We start from the raw sequence: 20076 nt of genomic DNA, 5'->3' as shown, positions 1-20076 counted from the left end.
GAATTGTAAAATGTCTACTTATTTCAGACATTTAATATAAAACACAAATACTTCTGAGATAAATAGAGCTTTTAGTAATTTTTAATATCTCAACAACTGAGAAATTTATAAATACCTGAGACAGAGTATCAAATATAAATAAACTTTGATCTTGTATCTATTTTTACATTCACTTAAGACATCAAACTTTTTAAAAGGTCACAGAATGCATTTAAAACAGGCTTTTTTCTTTCTTTGTAGTTATGTTGTCTTCATTTTTTTTTAATCCTCCAGCTTGCTACTAAGCACTTGATTATTTCACTGTTCACTAGTTTCTTCAACTCAACTGGAAAGTGGACAAGGTAAATAAGAGGAAGATCAAATCAGATAAGTAATTTTTGCTACTGTTAATGTGATGGGGATTCGGGGGAGGAGATCCAAGCTTCTGTCTAAATGGAAACCACACATGCTTGAAGAATTAGTGGGACAGGAATTCCAGAACTCCATTGGCTTACAGCTGATAAGCTCCGAGGGGAAAAACAAAACAAAACAAAAAACACATGCTTGACCCAGTAAGAAAGCCTTAGCTATCAAAGGGATGGAAATATTTTTCTTTTTTTAAAAGGAGTTTTATTGCAGTATAGTTGATTTCCAATGTTGTGTTAATTTCAGGTGTACAGCAAAGTGATTCAGCTATACATAGACATACATCCACTGTTTTTTAGATTCTTTTCCCATATTTTTGAGTGCGTCAGGGAAGGTGTTGGAGTTGGCAGGGGTAGTACCTGGTGGAGTTGGGGGGAGTCTAATAGAGAAAGGTAGGGCCTGGAAGGGCAGATGTGGTTCCTAGAAGAACTGGGGTTCCATAGTTAATGCCCCACTCTATAGTCTGAGAAATGCTGAGTGAGCACTTTGTACAAAGAAGGCAGATGCCTCATGAGCCTTTATAATTGGAGTTATTACTGTAGATATGAACCCATTTATACCACAGAGGAGTGAAGCCCAAGGAGACAGTGCACGCTTAGCACAATATTTAGCATACAATTGTTGCTCTGTAAATGTTCATTGAAAGAAAGAATGAATTATTGTTGAACATATATGAAAGATGATCAGTGATTGTGGACAGAAACACTGTATGAATAGAACGCTCAACAATATTATATCATGAAGTTAGGTGAAAAATCACTTTTTTATGGGAATGATCTGATCAGTAGATAAGAGGTAGAGCTGATGTGAAAACATTTTGCCATGAGACATAAACATTTAATAAATTTTATGTGATCAAGCCATGATTACAGGGGACCTAAAGTTAACTTGGGTATGGCAAACTTTACTTTCTAAGAAGAAAAAGAATGTATTGATATTAAAGTATTAATTATAGTCTTTCATGATACACCCTACACACATGGACAGTTACATATAAATGTGGGAAGGAAAAACACTCCTATACCAGAGCAAATGAAACAGGGGATGCAATTATTTTTTAATAAGAATATTTTACATTTAAATTGTGCTTTACAGTTTACAAAAGTGCTTTCACAGATTGTCTCATTTGGGCTGCACTGTAATCCCAGGAGGTGGAAGTGATTATGATTCTCATTTTTACAGAGAGGTGACATGACTAAGTGACTGTGGGCAAGTTATCTTTTCTTTATGTTGCCTTGTTTTATTGATAGCTCTTACATGTTTTTCATCAAATACTTGGTTTTCTCTAACCTGAGGCATATACTACATGTTGTTAAATGGCTATTAAAACTTAGAAAATATGCTCATTCAAAATTTCTTCACAGCCATCGTTTTGCTTCAAAGTGATAGAAATCTATATAGGCAATACACCTTTAATAATAGTATAGCACATTTTGTCATGAGCAGTTTGTTCCTTCAAAAATTATCATGAAACAGATTGAGAGCTAAATATGAAATGCTGAGCTCTCCAGTTAAAGCAGAAACATCATTTCATTCAGATCAGCTCTAGACAGACGAAGCAGAAGAAATGGCTGTACAATTATTCTATTTTTTTTTCCAGTCATTGTAGTACACTACCCAGCTCAAGTTTCAGACAATTTATGGAGGGGATAGTATGCAATAGTTGGCTTGGCTAATAACTTTCTTAGCAGGACAGATTCTAGAGGGGTAGTAATCATATTCTGGGACCCTCCTTCTATAGAAGCATAGTCATTTTTATAGCGTTCATATACAGGGTTTAGTATCTCATGAACAAACGCAAAAATTTTTTAAAAGAAAAATAACATGCCCTTGGGCAAATGAAGTAAGTTCCTTAAAATTATGTTAACAGTTAATGTTGTTCTTCCATATCTTTTTTCAGATACTCTAGTAAGTTAAATAAAAAGTAGAGAAAAACAAACAAAACTCTTATCTTTAGGTATGCTTTTTCTTTGCAAAACTAATGTCACAGAACAGTCAGATATGTCATAATGGGCCTCTTGGGGAGGTAATTTTTTATTCAACTTGACGTGAAAGTTATGAGTAATTAATTATGTCTTCTGTTTATACTTCGTCAGATAAGAGTATTAAACAGAAGAGCTGAGAGGAACACAGAACACGGCCATTAATCTGTTTAATTTGCAAATCTAATGCAATCAAAAGGAAGACATTAGTGTTAAAATTGTTTTTGTCCAGGTGGTATCTTTCATGGAGGGAAAAGCCTGTCTGAGGTGTAAATGTCACATAAAGCAGCGAGTCACACAATTCCATGCAGGTTTCTAACACCAGGGCAAAAAATTCTCCCTCGTGCTTATAGCACTGACTCTGAAAGCTCTGGATGTACAAAAACTGAAACCCGGGCTCTCCACATCAGCACATTCCACTCCTTTCAGCTCTGTGCAATTACCTAACAAAGCTCGGACGCCACAGATCCATTAAACTGAAGAAGGTGATAAACAAAGGCATAAACCTGGCACTCGTGAATTTGCAGGAGTCCTCTGACAGTCAGCAGGCCTTGGTCTAGGAACATGTGACTCACAGACTGACAGAAAGGAGAAACTGCAGGAAACATTTTGGATGACCAGGAATCCATTGTCTCCAAGGACTACCCCATACCCCACTTCTCTTCAGATGGCAGTCCCCACCAAGGACTTAGAAACCGATTCGGTCACCTGTGTCTCAGGATATTTCTAGAGGAAGAAGAAGAGGCAGAAGTGGTAAGCTAGTGAGTGGGGAAATAAAAGTCATGCCAGAGTTTTCACACAAAACAGTATGGGACAGTGTGCAGAGGTTTCTATGGTCAAACAAAGGTTTCATTCTTAACTGCTTCGGTACCTCTCTGAAACTCAGTTTCCCCATTACTGAAGTAGTGATAACGATGCTCGGGGTTATAGAAGAATGCCCTCTGAACAGCAGCCATCCAATAAATGGTAGTGATTATCAGTATCTTCACCATCATTCTCAGTAAGGCAGTGAGGTTTGGAAGAACTTCTGATTTGTGCCCAATATATTTATACTGGTTGTTTCCTTTGGGACATACCTTATATACAAATGTGGCACTATCGGTAATTCATCGATTGCTGAGTTGGCAGCCTGTTTATTTACATAACAGAGGTTTAGATCTTTTATTTAGTTTTGGCTAGCAAAATGTAATTTTAACTCATAGTTTTAAATAAAATATAAAACTGTAGAAGAAATTTTACAGGTATGGGGTAATATACATGTGAATAATAATTACTATAATAAACGTGGCAATTTTTGATGTCACACATGGAGGATATAAATTTGAAAGTATGCTGACAGTTATGACTTGTCTCTGAAAAAAAATCCATTTATTTTCCATTTATCTTTAAGAGTGCATACAGATTAATGCATAAACAACATGATCCAGGCGAGTTTAAGTCTAGGGACTCATTTACTGAACTACCCAAGCAACAGAGGATTATTTTATCTAAATTAAGACAGAGCACACGTATTTAGAATTAAGCATTTTGCATTTAACAGCAAATTCAGAATTATAAAAGCAATTAGAGCTAAAATGAGGTATGATCATTTTTTTTTCCTGCACACCACTGCTGTGCTAAAGTTCATTTTGATGTTTGCCTTTGCAGCACCATTGAACAGAAGGTTGTGAATAGAAGTTCATGGCTGGGCAAAACCACCTTGCTTCCAACTCGAATCCACTCTTCCTGCTTTCATTCAACCTTGTTAAACAGGACTTCAATTTTCTCACATTCCTACTTTTGTTCCCCTGTTTCTCCCATCTGGAGTGTTTTCTTTAACCTAGTCTGTCTATCTGAATTGCAACGGATGAGGTTCACATCAAAATTTGTCTTCCTTCGTGAAACCAGTGTTCCCTCAAGCCTAAGCGCGTTCTCCCTTACCTGAAGGGAAAGGCACTTGACTGAATAGAGTTGTCTGTCTCATTCCTTTGGAAGTTAGTATATAACTACTTCAGGCTTCTCTTACAAGTAGGAAGTCGTATACCTATAGCCCTTTTACATGTAACATGTTTATGTTATTTTCCCTTACCTTACAGACTTCCTAAGGGCATAACTTTGTTTTACACTCTTAAAAATGATGAATACAAAAAAAAAAAAGACGAATACAGCACTTTCCTTACATGTCCAGTTTCATACATGTTTGAGGATTCATTGGTTGAAATACTTAAACATCTATTCACCTTCCCATATCCTCCATCCATCTCCCCTGTTTTACTCAAGCCGCCTAAGCTCCTCTTATAACTTTCGAATTCATTCTAATTTATTTATATTATTTCCAGATACGTTATTTAATAATTGTTAACGGAAGAATGACATTACTTCATCAATCAAAGTATTTTGTCCTAACTTCCCCAAATGGTAATTTCCACGACTCCATTTTTAACTGATTCTCTGAAGAGTTATGAAAATGTTAACACTGGTGGTATGGGAATGCCTTAATATCTGCTCCTTTCCAGAATTCAATAGATAAATCTCGTAAGAACATAGTTCAATAGGCAGTCTTTCTCATAATGAAATGCATTTGAGTTTGCAGCTAATAGTTTTATTGAGGTCCTTGTGTATTTTCCTGATTTTCTTTTTCACATTTGCTTAGATAGCCTTACTCTCCCTTGCAAATATAATTATTGTCTTTCAGAGACTGTCCTCATCAGAAAGAAGCTATATCTGCCAGTTAGTCAGTTAAAATACTTAGCAAGGGCCAGGCACAAATAAAAGAGAGAGAAGAAGATAAAACAAACTAAATAAAGTTATTTTAACCTTTTTCTTTGAGAAAATTATAGATTTATAGGAGGTTGCAAAGAAACGTACAGGCAGGTCCCATGCACCTTTCACCCTGCCTCTTTCAACGTTGATATTTTGCATATCAAACAAGAAGATATCCCAAACAAGGAAATATCCAAAGTATGAAATTGACATTGGTCCAGTCCGTAAAATTTACTGAGCTTCCACAAGTGACTATGCACTCATCTGTGTGTGTGTAGATCTACACACTTCGATCACAAGTATAACTTCATGTGAGTACCACAACCATCAAGATACACAACTGTTCCATTTTCACAAGTCTCCCTCATGCCACCCCTTCACAGACAGGTACACTTTCTCCTCTACCCCGTGTAATCCTTAATCCTTGCTGGCCACCCATTTGTTCTCCATCTCCATAATTTTGTTGTTTCTAGGCTATTTTATAAATGGAATTAGATAGTATGAAACGTTTTGAGATTGGCTTTTTTCACTCAGCATGCTTCTCTTGTGGTTCGTTCAAGTTGCTGTGTGTTTCAATAATTCATTCCTTTTTGTTGCTGAGTAATAATATCACATGGTAGAGAAATACCACTGTTTGTTTAACCATTCACCTATTGAAGGGCATTTTGGTTATTTTCAGTGTTTGGTTAGTACAAAGCTACAATAAACATTCCTGCACAAGCTTCAGTTTTCTGCTGAAGAGAATTACAATTCCTCTTACACAGCCAAATCATCTTGTTTAGAGCAGAAGTTTTCAGAGATGGATGACATGGGTGAAGAGCTAGTGATTCCATACTGCATCAAATATGTTTGTTAGTATATTCAGGAAGGAGTAACCATCTGTCCTGGTTTTCCCAGAACAGGCCGATTTATGTCTGCTGTCCTGGCATAATGATTCCCTTCAGCCTTGGAAGTGCCGCAGTTGGTATGATAAATTATATAACCACTCTGATTCAGATTTATTTTTTTTACTGAAGATAAAAAATAGTTGATTAGAAGATGTAGAAGATATAGTTGATTTATAATGTTGTGTTAGTTTCAGGTGTACAAGATTCAGATTTCTTAAAGATTCCAAGCATTGCTATGCCTGCTTGGCTATGGTAGAATTGCATTTTTGTAGATTGCTGTTTTGTAATCTCTCTGAGCATCAGTGGAGTGATTCTAGAGTATGAGAAATGAGATAGTGTTTGTGCAATGAAAGATAGTCTTGCTGAAGTCTCTACTTTTCTGCCTCCTCCTTTTCTGTTAGAAAACGTTCCTTCCTGTGTTTCAGTTTTATGGTTGGGGACAGCTTCCAGGCTCATGACTTAGCTCCTGTGTCTTAGCTCATGTCATAGCTCCACAACTGGAGAGGAGAGTACTCTTTCCTACTGTTGCCAGCTTGGAAGTAATTGCAGGGATGGATTCTGATAGGTTTGGCTTAGATCACATGCCAATCTCAAAGACAGTAGTCAGGTACAGTCCCCAAATGGGCTTAGCTTAGGTCAGGGTTCACCCCTTGACTGATCACTGTCCGGGGTATTAAGGTCAAGTAGGATCCTTTCCAACCATAAAGATTAAAAAGGAGTTTTCCTCAAAGGATGGCAGGTGTTGGAGAAGATGGCAGATTTGGCCATTGGAGGAATGGTGATCTGGGCAGTCACTCTAATTTCTGTCTTCAGTGAAGAGGCCGGCACACTAGCAAATGACACACAGCTGGAAGAGCACAGCCAAAATTCAGTCCTGTACCTTTTTGACTACAGAGCCTATAGTCTTAAGTTTTATTATGCATTATATTTAGCTGTGGAGAAATGGAAAATAAATGCCTGTCCATATAGCCTCTGAAGTTTTTTATGTGACTAATTCTGAAGTAATCACACTAATGGGAAGCACACATGTAGGTGATGATCCCCAACATTTCATGGTCATAATCAATACCTATGTTCACCCCTATGTCCTTCACTGGTGAAAGTACAATTGGGAATTGAATATAATTGAACCTCAGACCCCTGGCTTAATTCCTAAATTGAAGAGGACTGAAAATGCTCAGGTTCTGAAAAAATTATCATAGCACATTTAAGTGAAAAGAGCATGCTAAAATAGTGGGACAATTTGATACTATTTTTTTTTTTTTTTAGATACCCACTCCAGTACACAGACATAGGAAAAAAATTTGGAATGATATGTCCCCCAGATGGTAGTTATTTTAGAACTGAATATGTAGGAATGGCTACTTTCTTCCTTTTCTGCCTGTTGTATTTTATATATTTTCCACAGTGAACATGTATTAGTTTTCAAATTTTTAATCCATTATAAAATTCTTATGATTGGTGATGCACGCCAGATTCAGACTTACTCTGAGATTTCAAATTAAGAAATCCCTACTTCAGAACCACAAGAAACCACATGGTGAAAAGGCTAATTGGAGGCCTCAGCATAGCAACAAGAATTTTAATAGAAAGAGTCTCATTAGGTTTCCAATTAGCCTTCAAAAAATAAGTAAAAAGATGTGGCAACAGGAAAGAACCTGGAGCACCTCTAAAGGGGGGCTGACTTTCAGCAGATTTAACAGTTTTACCTAATTAAAAAGAAGCACATAAGCTAAGTTTTCAAGATTAAGTCCATAGTGCTTAATTCTAAGTTGTTGCAATCATTTTAGCACAGTTTTGATAATACCAGAATCTTCATATTAAAAATCCCAAGTACCTATCCATTTTGAATGAGACCTATAGTTATTTCTGCAAGACTAATTAAAAAGTATAATTTAGTTAGGGGAAACTGTAGAAGAAAGTCCCCATAATGATGCATAATAAACTTGGCCACATCCCATCACTATCTCTATATGTAAATAACACTATAATAACCTAGCTTTTTCTAAAATCCTTTAAGGAGGACCAAATGACTCACTGTTTAATAATACATTACAGACATTATACAATTCCCTTGGCTTTTTATTATTCACCTTATTAATCAACTTAACATTCAGAAACTTTAGAAGTCAATTTTTCTTCCTAGATAACATCTAGGAATTTTAAGTACATCCAAGTAATAAGGTATTTCTTATGGTAATGCTGTTGGCCCTTATTGTAAAAATGATGGTTATACTTTGTGGAACTTGTCAAGAACACTCTCATTTTTAGGATTACACTTTAGTTTTCAGCACAACATCAAAATAAATCGACATCCTAAAGCAATATTACGAGACTATCTATTTTCTGGACCACCAACTTGACTTAAATAGGAAATTCCTGGTTTATCTGAGACAAAGAATGATGTATGACAATTAGTCTAATTCTGATGCACCACACAGAGAAAGAGACTCATATAAGTGTGTTCTTGGAGATTTCCAGAAATTTTTTGATACTAAAAAAAGATTGTTAAACTTAAAAATAATAATTTATTAATTGCAGAATTGTTAATTTATTTTTATACTCTTTAGGTGCACTTCTCCTTATACATTCATGGAGGGGAAAATCTCTTTTTAGCCATTTATGTGAGTGTACAAATAATCTGATCACAACTTTTCCTGTATTTTTGACTCTATAGGAGATATTGCTTTATCAACAAACAAAAAGAAAATTAAAGTCATAGAGAAAAAAATTACAACTAACTCAAACTTCCACACTTTACCAATACAGTAATAGACTATGGGTATAAGTTAGTATATTACAAGACAGTGTGATACCTTTCAATTCTCTAGCGAAATAGTGTAAGTAATAGTACTTGTTTCATGCATACATTTTTGTATTCTAGTCATTTGAAAATCTTGACAGTCCAGGTTTTTGGTGTATATATACTAACATTTTAATGACTACAACACTAATTTAATCAGCCTGTTTAACTGTCTGTCCATGTTTGGATAATAAAATACTTATTATCTAGTATTCAACTGAGTATGAAAATTATCATTTGTTTCTGTATAAAATTACCTATTGGGATCTTAAACAAGAAAGCACATTCATTGTCTGAAATTCATTAAAAAAATTTCTGTGAGGTACCAATATGCATTTAAAAAAAGAAAAAATATCATTTTAAGGAATAAAGGGACTCATAAGTTTTAATGATTGAAGAAAAATAACAATGATCATCTGAGCTTCAGTCAGTCATGTGAGTTTCTGGAAATGCCTTCAGAGGTCTAGATCCAATCTGAGTATATTAATATACATTGTGAGGGAAAAATAAAGAAAAAACATTATGTAAAAAATTATTTTTATTTTTGATATTCTCAAATTTTAGAGCCAAAAAAGAACACATTTTTAGATTTGAAAAACCCCAAAACTACTTTGTTTACAAGTTAAAGTAAATTTTATGCACAATGAATAAAATAGAGAATAAGTGATCAAAAAAGCTGTTTTTACTTCATTACAGATGAGAATTTGCCACACAGGGGAACCCATTCATTGCTTGAGGACACACCATTTACCAGTGGTTGATTCTGACAATACAATAGCAAGAAAAAAAATGTGTGAGGAACCTTATCTTGATGTCTAAAAGACTTTATTTTCACTTGTGGTAATAAATCCTTTGCTACCTCCACAAGACCAATAGAACAGCATCTCGAGATTATCTCCCTGCTGTGACTACACTCTCTCCCTCAGCACTGCCTGCCCAATGGACCCTCTCTCCTAGTTCATCTCACTGTGCATCGTCTCCGTTCCCTGAACTTGCACGCTTGCAACCTGTTTTTCCTCTGTCTCGAGTCTGTCCCATAACTCCCGTTTGACCTTTCTCACCCTATGTATTCATTCAATATTCATCCATTTATTCAACAAATATTTACTGAGCATCTACCCTGCGCCGGGCACTCTTCCAACAGCTGGGGATACAGCAGTGAGCAAAAAGGATAAAGACATTGCTTTCATGGAACCTACAAGCATTCCAATAGAGGAGTTAAGTAATAATAAAGAGCTAATATAATGCCAGGTAGTGAGTGATGCATTCTCTAAAGAAAATAAACCTGGGTAAAAGTGGTAAAATTTGAGTGATGGGTTGATTTTTAGATTGGCTGTTCAGGAAAGACATTTTAAGGAACCACCCTTTGAGCAGAGATTGACACTCTCAGCCCCTTACCACGGTGCATCACAGAACACCTTTGGGAAGAATGAGAATCGTCTTCTACCCAACTGGCTATTGTGGCCATGAAAGAGAAGAAAGGACAGCAGCCAGAAATCTTGGACTGGTGTAAATAGCTTAAAGCAGTATGATGGAGGGTTGAGGACAGGACAGAGAGATGACAAGCTTCTCACATTTTATCTTTATAACCTGTCAAGTCTGTTGGCAAGCAGGTCTTCAGAACATGCAAGAAAGCAGGAGCAGTCACAACCTAGTGTCATACTAAAATGAAACAGAGATAGAAGTAATGTGTGAAAGATACAACCAGAAATAGTTCATCTCAACAGCAAACCAAACCAAACAACAAAATGACTGTCCAAAAGTGGAAGAGCCACCTCTCAGCTGATAGTAATTTCACCATTTATGACCAATTGGCAGTAATATTAGAGGCAAGATCTAAGTACCAGCTTAAGTATTGAACTAGACGATCTTTGAAAAGTATAGTTTTATGATTCAATGAAATACACTGAACAAAATATGTTGTTCTCTTAAGTCATATATTAAGACAATCATATTTAAAAATCGTGTTAAAATTAATTTTCTATCTTTTTAACAGTCAAAAGCCAAAGAAATTTTTGTATGTACAGTCACCAAACCCAGAGTTAGCGCAACCCATAAAATAAGGAAAATATACACATTTTTTTCTTCCAAGAGAGTTGAACATCAGTCCTTGAAAAGAAAGTTGGAAATTGTTGCGCTCCTTCACGCAAATTCTTCAGATTCTGAGATTTAGACTATGATTGATCTTACTGGCATGTTTCCCCTATCATTAAAGTTACTTTTCTCATTAAGGAAAGAGAGAGATAAAGAGAAGAAGTGTCTAGTGTACAAATATAGATATTGTTTCTTAAAGTGTATTCACTATTCCCATGAATCATTTTTAGAAAAGAATTCTGCACTCAAACTTGGGAAATGCTACACGCTATATCTTCCTACTGGAAGCACAATGCATATTAACATAGGGAAGGTTCTAAGAAATCCTGGTACAAAAAATAATAATAAATGAATTAATACTAGTTTAAACAAAGTTAAACAGATTACTTCCCAAATTCATGTCAGCACAGAAGTGTTTATTTTTAATAATATCTGTTAACATTTTAAGTCTCTAATGTTCCATGGAGTACACTTGGGAAGATGCTGCTCTAGACACAGTTTTAATTGTTCTTCTTCTTTGACTTTTGCTTTGGGCTATTTTTACTGTCCTATTTCTTTCTTTCTCTTTTTCTTTTTGGACACAACACTTATTGAGTGCTTACTGTACTCTAGGCACTGTTTAAAATATGTTATGGTCATTATCTCACTTATTCCTGACAATCGTCCTCTGAGATAAACATAGCCAATCACCACAGGGACCCCAGAGAGGTGAAATAATTTCCCCCATATCCTGCTGTTGGTAAAAGGCACAGTCCAGAGAGCTGAGATTGAAATCAGGTCTCTCTGACCCAATGATGCCGATCCTTTTAACAAAAGGCCAGTTCTCAACTCTTCTACTCCCAGAAGCATACCACCCCTGCCAAGCTCTGAGAGACCAACAGCCTACTTATTTCCCAATCCAAAGATTTTCCAGACTTTAGCTTATAGTATCTCTCCATTGCATTTGACGCAGTTTGCCAATCCCTCTCACCTGAAATTTCCTAGACCTTGGTTTTCCTTGATTCTTATACCTCTCCGGCTGTTCCTTCTTCATCTTCTAAGGCTCCTTAGTAAATGTTACTTGCTCCTCAGGCCCCACCCTGGCCCATTGCTCTTCTCTCCTTTGCCCTCTGCTGGGACATCCCCATTCACATCTCCAGGTCTGCCCTCTCCCCTAGACATCAGACTCATATCTAAGTACCTGCTTTTTTTAGGCACTTCAAATTCAAAAGATCCTCCACTAACCTCATCATGTACTACAGCAGTGGAGGTCCCAGCAGGACACTCAGGGGAAATCTGTGGAGTTTAATCAAGAGACTGTTAATTAAGGTGTAGGGCAGGAGTAGTGATACTAAACAGGGATGACAAAGTACCCAGGGACGAACAGCAGCGAGAAGCTATTACCCTAAAGAGACCAGGGGAGGAAGCTGTTTCTGGAACTTGGCCGGAACTTGGCCTTGAAAGAGGAGCTGACTACAGGGTTGAAAGAGGGGATGAAGCCATTGACTAGCAGGGTCCAGCCAGCGTGGACTCCTACCAGTAATCTTCTGTTAGTGCCTCCTATTAGTCAAACTCACTGCTGGCCAAAGGGCAAGGGATCCTGAAGAAGCAGTCTTTACAGGGAAGCTCCCTGGCGCTGAGGGTGGAGAAGGAGGTAGACGGATCTGGAGGAGAATGGACACCACCAGCACACTTGGTATCTTTTTTTTTTTTTTTTTTTTTTTTTTTTTTTTTTTTGCGGTACGCGGACCTCTCACTGTTGTGGCCTCTCCCGTTGCGGAGCACAGGCTCCGGACGTGCAGACTCAGCGGCCATGGCTCACGGACCCAGCCGCTCCGGGGCATGTGGGATCTTCCCAGACCAGGTCACGAACCCGTGTCCCCTGCATCGGCAGGCGGAGTCTCAACAACTGCGCCACCAGGGAAGCCCGAGCCCCTTTCAAATTTAATGTTCCTTGATTATGTATCACGTAAGAGCAGAAATGGAAGGAAATATAAAGAGGAGGTTCAGAAAGAAAGGATTCTGGCCAAGCCTGTGAGTTTAGGGAAACCTTCCAGTTCACTGCTAATGAGCACTGTTTCAGGGAAGGCAGAATCTAAATTCCTATGATGTCATATGCTACAACTTGCCTCTTTGTTGACAAAATACTGATGTCGAGTGAACTGATATAGGAAGCAATTTTCAAGGAGAGGTGTAGCAAAGATAGGATAGGTGAGAGAAGTTACATTGTTTTTGCTAAAATTATGGGAAGATGTATGAGAGGGAAAATCTAAATGAAGTAGTATTTATCTGGTGATTAAATAAATAAATAATACTCCAATAAATACTACTCGATTTACATTCACATGTGGGTAGAAGACTTTGAGATTGGTAGGCTCCCAGTATACTTGATAACAGAGTTCTTTTGTTTCCTGTTTTTAGAAATAGAAATATACCATCAATATTGATATGAAAGTAGAAATTTTCATAACCAACACTGTGCTTATGAAACATCAATTATGCAGCTATTAGCTTCATAACATAAAGTGGATGATTTAAACAATTGGCGATGACTGATTAAATGTGCCCATCATTAAGTCATGGATAGGGAACAATGCACGAAGGCTTCCTTAGCCAGGCACCTTCAGGCTACCTCAATGAAACTGGTTATAGCCAATCTTACAGAGTCAAAATTTCAGACTTTCCCACCACTTATGTCCAGCTGCTTGTTTCTGATTTGTGGAAAAGATAAAACTACAAATCAAGCCTCATATTTGAGTTTCTCTAACTTTATGGCTTTAAGGGATTTTCACTCTCATGTGGAGGATACTTCATACAGAGTATGAAGTCTGACATAATGAGAACTACAGAGATTTGGGGGGAGGGCTGGGGAAATGGTTTCTTTCTGACTTAGCACAAATAGACCTTTTTAGATTTTATCACTGATATTCAATCGACAACTTGTTATTTAATAATGGAATGTTATGTTTCTATCACCACCTGCATGTTAAGTCTGTTTTACTGACACTTATTCAGGACCTTGAATGCAAAAGCATCTCCAAATTATGGAAAGATTATACTATGAACCCAATTTACCATGTAATATACTATTTCCAAAATGTAAATGCATTACTCTATGTGCCCAGTTTACCACTCTGAACATCTCTTGTCAACTGTAACAAAATAAGTGAATGAAATAGCATGTGTGAAATACCTGGAAGACTGACTGGCACACATGGTGGGTATTCAGTGTACCTATATGAAGGCTATATATATATATATATATATATATATATATTTCTTTTGGTATACTTTATATCCATTTGACATAAAATATTGCATTTACATAAAATAAAGAGTAAAGACTTGCTTTACAAAATTACTTGTCTCATTACAATATTTACTAAAAGGCCAGCTTTATTAATGTATTTACTGTGCGATGCAGTTTATCATAATTGACACTAAACTGCAAATGTGCAGGAAAACACCTATTATGTAGAACAGGGTGAACATCTATTACAGTCTATGCCATTACTGACTGCAATTTCTCAGTCTGATATCAAGTTTTGATTAGAACTTTTGCTACAAATTTTTACATTTTTTATGGCACTCTACCCATACTCCCAAGCCCATCATTTGACCATTTCTGAAATTCTCACTCACTATGAAGAGTTCAAATAGAAACCTGAAGTAGTGCCAAAGGTTGGGTTTGGATCAGATGTCATATGTGTAAGTCCTAGCTGATACATAGTAAAATGTGTGGTTGTTCAATTTCTCACTTTGCATTCATGAAAAGTGTTGCATAGACATATAGTTATGACAGAATATGACACATAGAAAAATTAATAGAAAACTTCATAGTTTGTGTATGTTCATAAAACGTACATATTTGTGGTGTCTGCTTAAAGAGCAACCTCTTAGAGTGAAAATATATGACCAAGCTTATTATTTATCAGATTTTAAATAATATTATTGTTGATAGCTTCAGAAAACGTAAAAACATATTAAATACAATTTAGAATCGTATTTAGGCACTCTGCTGCTGGTTCTTCCGGAAACTATTTTTCCTATTTTCCATTAAGATAATGAACATATGGAATATTTAAAACTGATGCTGTTCTAAATCCGTTGGCTCTGTTCCACTATCTCCTTGCCAGACATTCCCGATTAAGGGTGCATATGAGCAAGAAGTGACTGATAAGAAGACATTTGCATCCTTTAATGTTTCGTCCATTTCTAAGGTAGATATCACTGTGGTGCTGAAAGGATAGCTCCCGGTCACCTGTCGACGTACTTGAGTTTGCTTTGCCGGAAAAAGGACTAATAACAGAACTAAAGTAGACACACGGAAGACACGAGTGATAGACAATTACTTCATGACATTTCTCCAAAGACATCTACCTTAAATTTCTTTAAAAAAAATTATGCACCGTATAGTTGTCAAACTAGGGGTATTTTGTTTTTGTTTTTAAGCAGTCCTTGTCTATTTTTCTCAGAGTTAAACCCTGAAGCAGGACATTCCAAAGAAGACACGAAAAAGTTAATTATACAGATGTCTGCCATTGAAATTTAGAGGTAGCATCCTCTGTAAATATAGCGGGGGAAAGTCTAGACTTTGTAAAGGGTATTCTCAGGTTGGAGATGAGGACTTGGGAAGGGGAGTCCTCTCCAGGCTCAAGCTGACATTCCTTAGTCAAAGAAAACCATGCACACGACCCAGCCCCGGCAGTCCATTTGAGGCTCGGCCCCCGGTGTATAATTCCAGCAGAAGGTAAATTAAGGCAAAGCCTCCGCTCATTCCGTTGGGGGAGGGAGAAAAGGTTAAGCAGCACCGGGGTGCAGTAGCGACCAGAAGGGAAAGTGATCTCATTTTGTCGGAGGAAGCACCATCCGACAAGCCCACCTTTGATGCGCATGCCGGCGGCGGTACAAGAGCACAAAGGGGGAAAGCCGGAGGCAGCAAACTTCCCTCTCCTTCCACCCCATCCCTGAAGCCCGCGGAGAACACGTAAACGCAAGGACAACAAAGCGTGCACCGGGGGCGCTGCCAGCAGCCCGGCCATCGCGACCCGGGGCGCGCCGCTCCCCCGCTACAGAGCGAGGGCGCCGGAGCGCGGGCGCAGGCAGGACCGCGGCGGCTGGGGGAGGGGGTCCCCTACCTTGAGCAGCACAAAGAGCCAGAGCAGAGGCAGGAGGCGGCGGCCGCCGCGCGTCCTCGCGGGCAGGTGCCCCATCGCGGCGTGGACGGGGACACGGGGGAACGGTGGCGCCGGCTGGCTCCCCCGGCGGCTCACAATGGCGAACGGGGGCTGCAGCCTCAGACCTTGGGCGCCGAGGCTGCTCCCGGCGGGCGCATGCTGCCTGTGCAGTCCCCCCGCGCCAGCTCCCTTTCGCTTTCTGCTCCCTGGGTCCTCTAGGAACGTGCCAGGTGCTGCTGTTCTCTAACAGCTAAGGATGGAGAGGGTGCGGATTGGAGTGGGCGAGGCTCCGCTGCCGCCGCCGCGGCTGCCGCGCGGTGAGCGAGAGGCGGGGGCCCTGCGCCCAGCCTCCGCGGTCGTCTGGCAGCAGAGATACTCTCACTGTGGGCTGCGGACTCATAAAAGTGACAGCAGCTTCCCAAGCCCCACTCCAGGCTCCGCCCCAACCTCTTCCACAGTCCCTGGGACGCAGAGTTCTGTGGGGCTTCCCTGACTCCTCTTCAGCAACTCAGGAAACAAACACACCGGTCCCTTCCCAATCTTCCTACATCTGCTCTCAGCTAACACTTGGAGGGAAGTGGTGGTTGTGATTGTAGTGATGGAGTTCAGTGTGTGTGTGTGTGTGTGTGTGTGTGTGTGTGTGTGTGTGTGATGGGGAGGATACTCCTTCCCATTTCCACTCTCTTCATCCCATTTAAACACTCATTCTCTCTGTCCCACACTCATCCAGGAGGAAATAACACAAGTATATATTTTTTCTGCTTGAGGTCAGAAGTTTTGTAAATTTTAAGGGCTGTCCTTTGACACCTGAGTGGAATATAGAAGGAGGTTGGTTCACATTATATTACACACATTTATAAACACATAAACATTTATATACTTTTTAAAATGTTTAGTTATTAAAGAAACTGTCAGACTTTCCCAGAGTGGTCATGCCATTTTACATTCCCACCGGCAAAGTATGAGTAGGGGGAGGGGAAAGAGTGGGTGTGTAATTTAAAAGTGGTAATGTTAGAGATCTTTGTGGTGATGAAACAGTTCTGTATCTTGAATGTGCTGGTGGTTACACAAATCTACCCAGATGATAAAATTGCACAGAAACATACACACACACACACACACACACACACACACACACACACACACACGAGTGCATGTAAAACTGGTGAAATCTGAATAAGGTCTGTGAACGGTACCGAGGTCAGCTTCCTGGTTTTAATACCTACTGTAGTTCTGTAAGATGTTACCTCTGGAAGAAACTGGGGAAAGGTACATGGGGCCATTCTGTGCATCTTTTCTTATTGAGCTATAATTGACATATGACATTATATTAGTTTCGGATGTACAACATAACGATTCCATGTTTGTATGTACAGATGGCTGGTATGTGTATGTGTATCTGAGAAAGGTTTAGATTGAATATAGTTATACAAGTATATATGTGTGCTAAATTCTTATATGCATAAATCTAGAATAATGGTCTGAATTTATGTGAGAATATTGTCTCTGATGCCTTCCTTTAGAAACTTCTTTTGTTGTCACCTTCCTTTTCATATGCTCACTTTAGTGCCCTTACGTCCATTCTTCTCTTTCTCTTGAGAAAATATTAGTTGCTTCTCCAGCCCTCGAGGTCAGACTCATGGGCTATCTGAAAATTTTATTCTTGGGACTACACTTGTAGGGCTTTGGTTTGGTATGTTTTACTTTTATTTTGAAACACCAGAAGGCAGCATTCTATTCCCACCCACACCCAAAAGTGGCACTAAAATTATCTTATGTCTAGAACAAAAAAGATGTTTCGGCCAGGGACAAAATCACACTCATAATTTGCCAACAATTCTTCTTTTGAATAGAGTTTGATTTTAAAGGGTATGTGTGTCCATGTTGTGGACTATGGATATATATGAAGATATACATATATGTGTATATATATGCATGTGTGTGTAGATACATGGATATAGGCTTAACTGATGTGCGTAGGATATTAGAAATATAGCCTACTAATCATACATTCATCTTGTAAATGCAAAAAGAACTTTCACAGTGATGCACGTTTTTGTAATAATCATATTTTGCTATGTTGTCTTTCTATTTTTTTCCTTATCACTTATATCACAATTTGCTTAGCTCTTTATGCCCTCATAAATATGTACACATGGACCACTTTGGGGGAACAATAAAGCAATAAACAATAAGAGTAAGGCATTCCCCAGTAAAGTATTAGTTATTAACATTATTAATATTCCATTACACTGTATTCAATCACACTGTGATTAGGTGCCCTGAGGACTGAGGGTATTATTTCGTAATCACAGAAAATGTTCTCTCCAGAGAAAAGTATTTTACTTAGCCATTGCTGAATAAAATAGTTTCATTCTTTTTCTTTTTGTACTTAAAACAATAACAGGCTTGTGAGTCTGTCCAGGAGAGACACCCAAGAAGAATGTGAATGCTCTATCATCAGCTGTGTGGGGTTTTCAATTCATAGAGCCTGCTGTGTTTTTCTTTGAACTACTGGTTGGTTTCCCAGTGTAATACTTCCAAAGGATGGTGAATCTTATTTTGCTGTTTTCAAGATTCCAAATCAGCGAGAATGTCCATGGGAAACATAAAGTGCATATAGGAATGTATGCTTCAAAATGTTTGTTCTGATTTCATTATCACAACAACACTGCTTGGTAAAGAAGGCTGATATCATAATCGCCAACTGTTTCCCCTGTAATGCTGCATTTCCAGGAGAAATAATAGATGCGGATAAAAAAGAATCTCTTGCATGCCTTAAGACAGGCATGTAAAAATGAATTCTCACAAAATGAAATAAAGCTTTCTACTTCCTTAGGAAATAATAATAAGGTGGTTAATGAGCAAGAAACTGGAAGATCTTTTTTTTTTAATCTGTTTTTCCTAAATAAGTAAAAAAGTACCCAGTACTATGTGTTCACATCTATCTCTTCTATACAAAGAGAAGCAATAGCAGCTACAGAGAAGGAGCTGTAATCCCTATGAGAGGTTTAATGAGTCAAATGGAACTCTTATCGTGCCCTTGCCAAGGAAGTTCAATTCTGTCCTCCAGGGACCAGCTCTAATGTAGTTCAGTGTGTTTAGTCCTGGCTTCCACTACTGAAATCGCCTACCAGGCTGTCAGCAGTTTCGGTGTTTCAGAGGCATATTTATGGGAGTTGCTCAATGGGAAATAGTTTACTTTTTATAGAATGAAGAAAAAACTCAAACCATTGATCTCTGGAATATAATCCACTTAAAAAGCACAGTAACAGCCGTGCATTTTATCATCCATATCTCACATATTACAATTGTTAAAACATAGGAACTGGGGGCTTCCCTGGTGGCGCGGTGGTTGAGAGTCCGCCTGCCGATGCAGGGGACACGGGTTCGTGCCCTGGTCCGGGAAGATCCCACATGCCGCGGAACGGCTGGGCCCGTGAGCCATGGCCGCTGAGCCTGCGCGTCCGGAGCCTGTGCTCCGCAACGGGAGAGGCCACAACAGTGAGAGGCCCGCGTACCGCAAAAAACAAAAAAAAAAACGTAGGAGGTGTAGATTACATGTAATGACCAGGCAGCATTTTGATTTTCAATTCATCTGAGCATTTGTTTTCATTTTTCTCTTGATGAACACTGGTTTCTCGCCTAAAAGAGGTGTTGACAATTCATAAATTCTGTCTTTCAAAATGAGAATGATTGGCAGCCCTCAGGTGAATAGCATGTTCCAACTGCCAAGACTTATTATTCTTGCCACACTTGAAAAACAGTGAAATTCACTACAGAAAGACATTTTCGCGTTTATATGGAAACTGTTTTCCCATTGCCTCTTTTTTCTTCCTAAATAATTTCTATTAAGGGACCTATCTTTTTTTTTACTTGACCCTTACATGGTTTTAAGAAAAATTAAATAAGAGTATTTTATTACAAGGTATAGGTTTCATGATACAAAATCATCCACTCAAAGGAATAAGAAAACATAGATTGAAAACATGAGCAGATATTTAACA

At 38.4% G+C, this 20076-nt stretch overlaps 1 protein-coding gene across 1 annotated transcript in view; it reads right to left on the bottom strand.

Annotated features, from left to right (window-relative positions):
• PTPRO (protein tyrosine phosphatase receptor type O) overlaps positions 1-19859 on the bottom strand; it is a 233036-nt gene extending 213177 nt beyond the window's left edge. Inside the window, exons 1-2 of the mRNA XM_069541225.1 lie at positions 19821-19859; positions 16031-16312 (exon numbers count right to left, since the gene is read on the bottom strand). Of these exons, the coding sequence (XP_069397326.1) occupies positions 16031-16312; positions 19821-19859 (321 nt within the window). The remainder of the gene's footprint in view (positions 1-16030; positions 16313-19820) is intronic.
• Between the last annotated feature and the right edge of the window lie 217 nt (positions 19860-20076).

Source organism: Delphinus delphis, chromosome 11 (genome assembly GCF_949987515.2).
Source record: "Delphinus delphis chromosome 11, mDelDel1.2, whole genome shotgun sequence".
Taxonomy (NCBI): domain Eukaryota; kingdom Metazoa; phylum Chordata; class Mammalia; order Artiodactyla; family Delphinidae; genus Delphinus; species Delphinus delphis.
The sequence above is the reverse complement of the archived record's forward strand: the minus strand, read 5'-3'. Positions and strand labels throughout refer to the sequence as shown.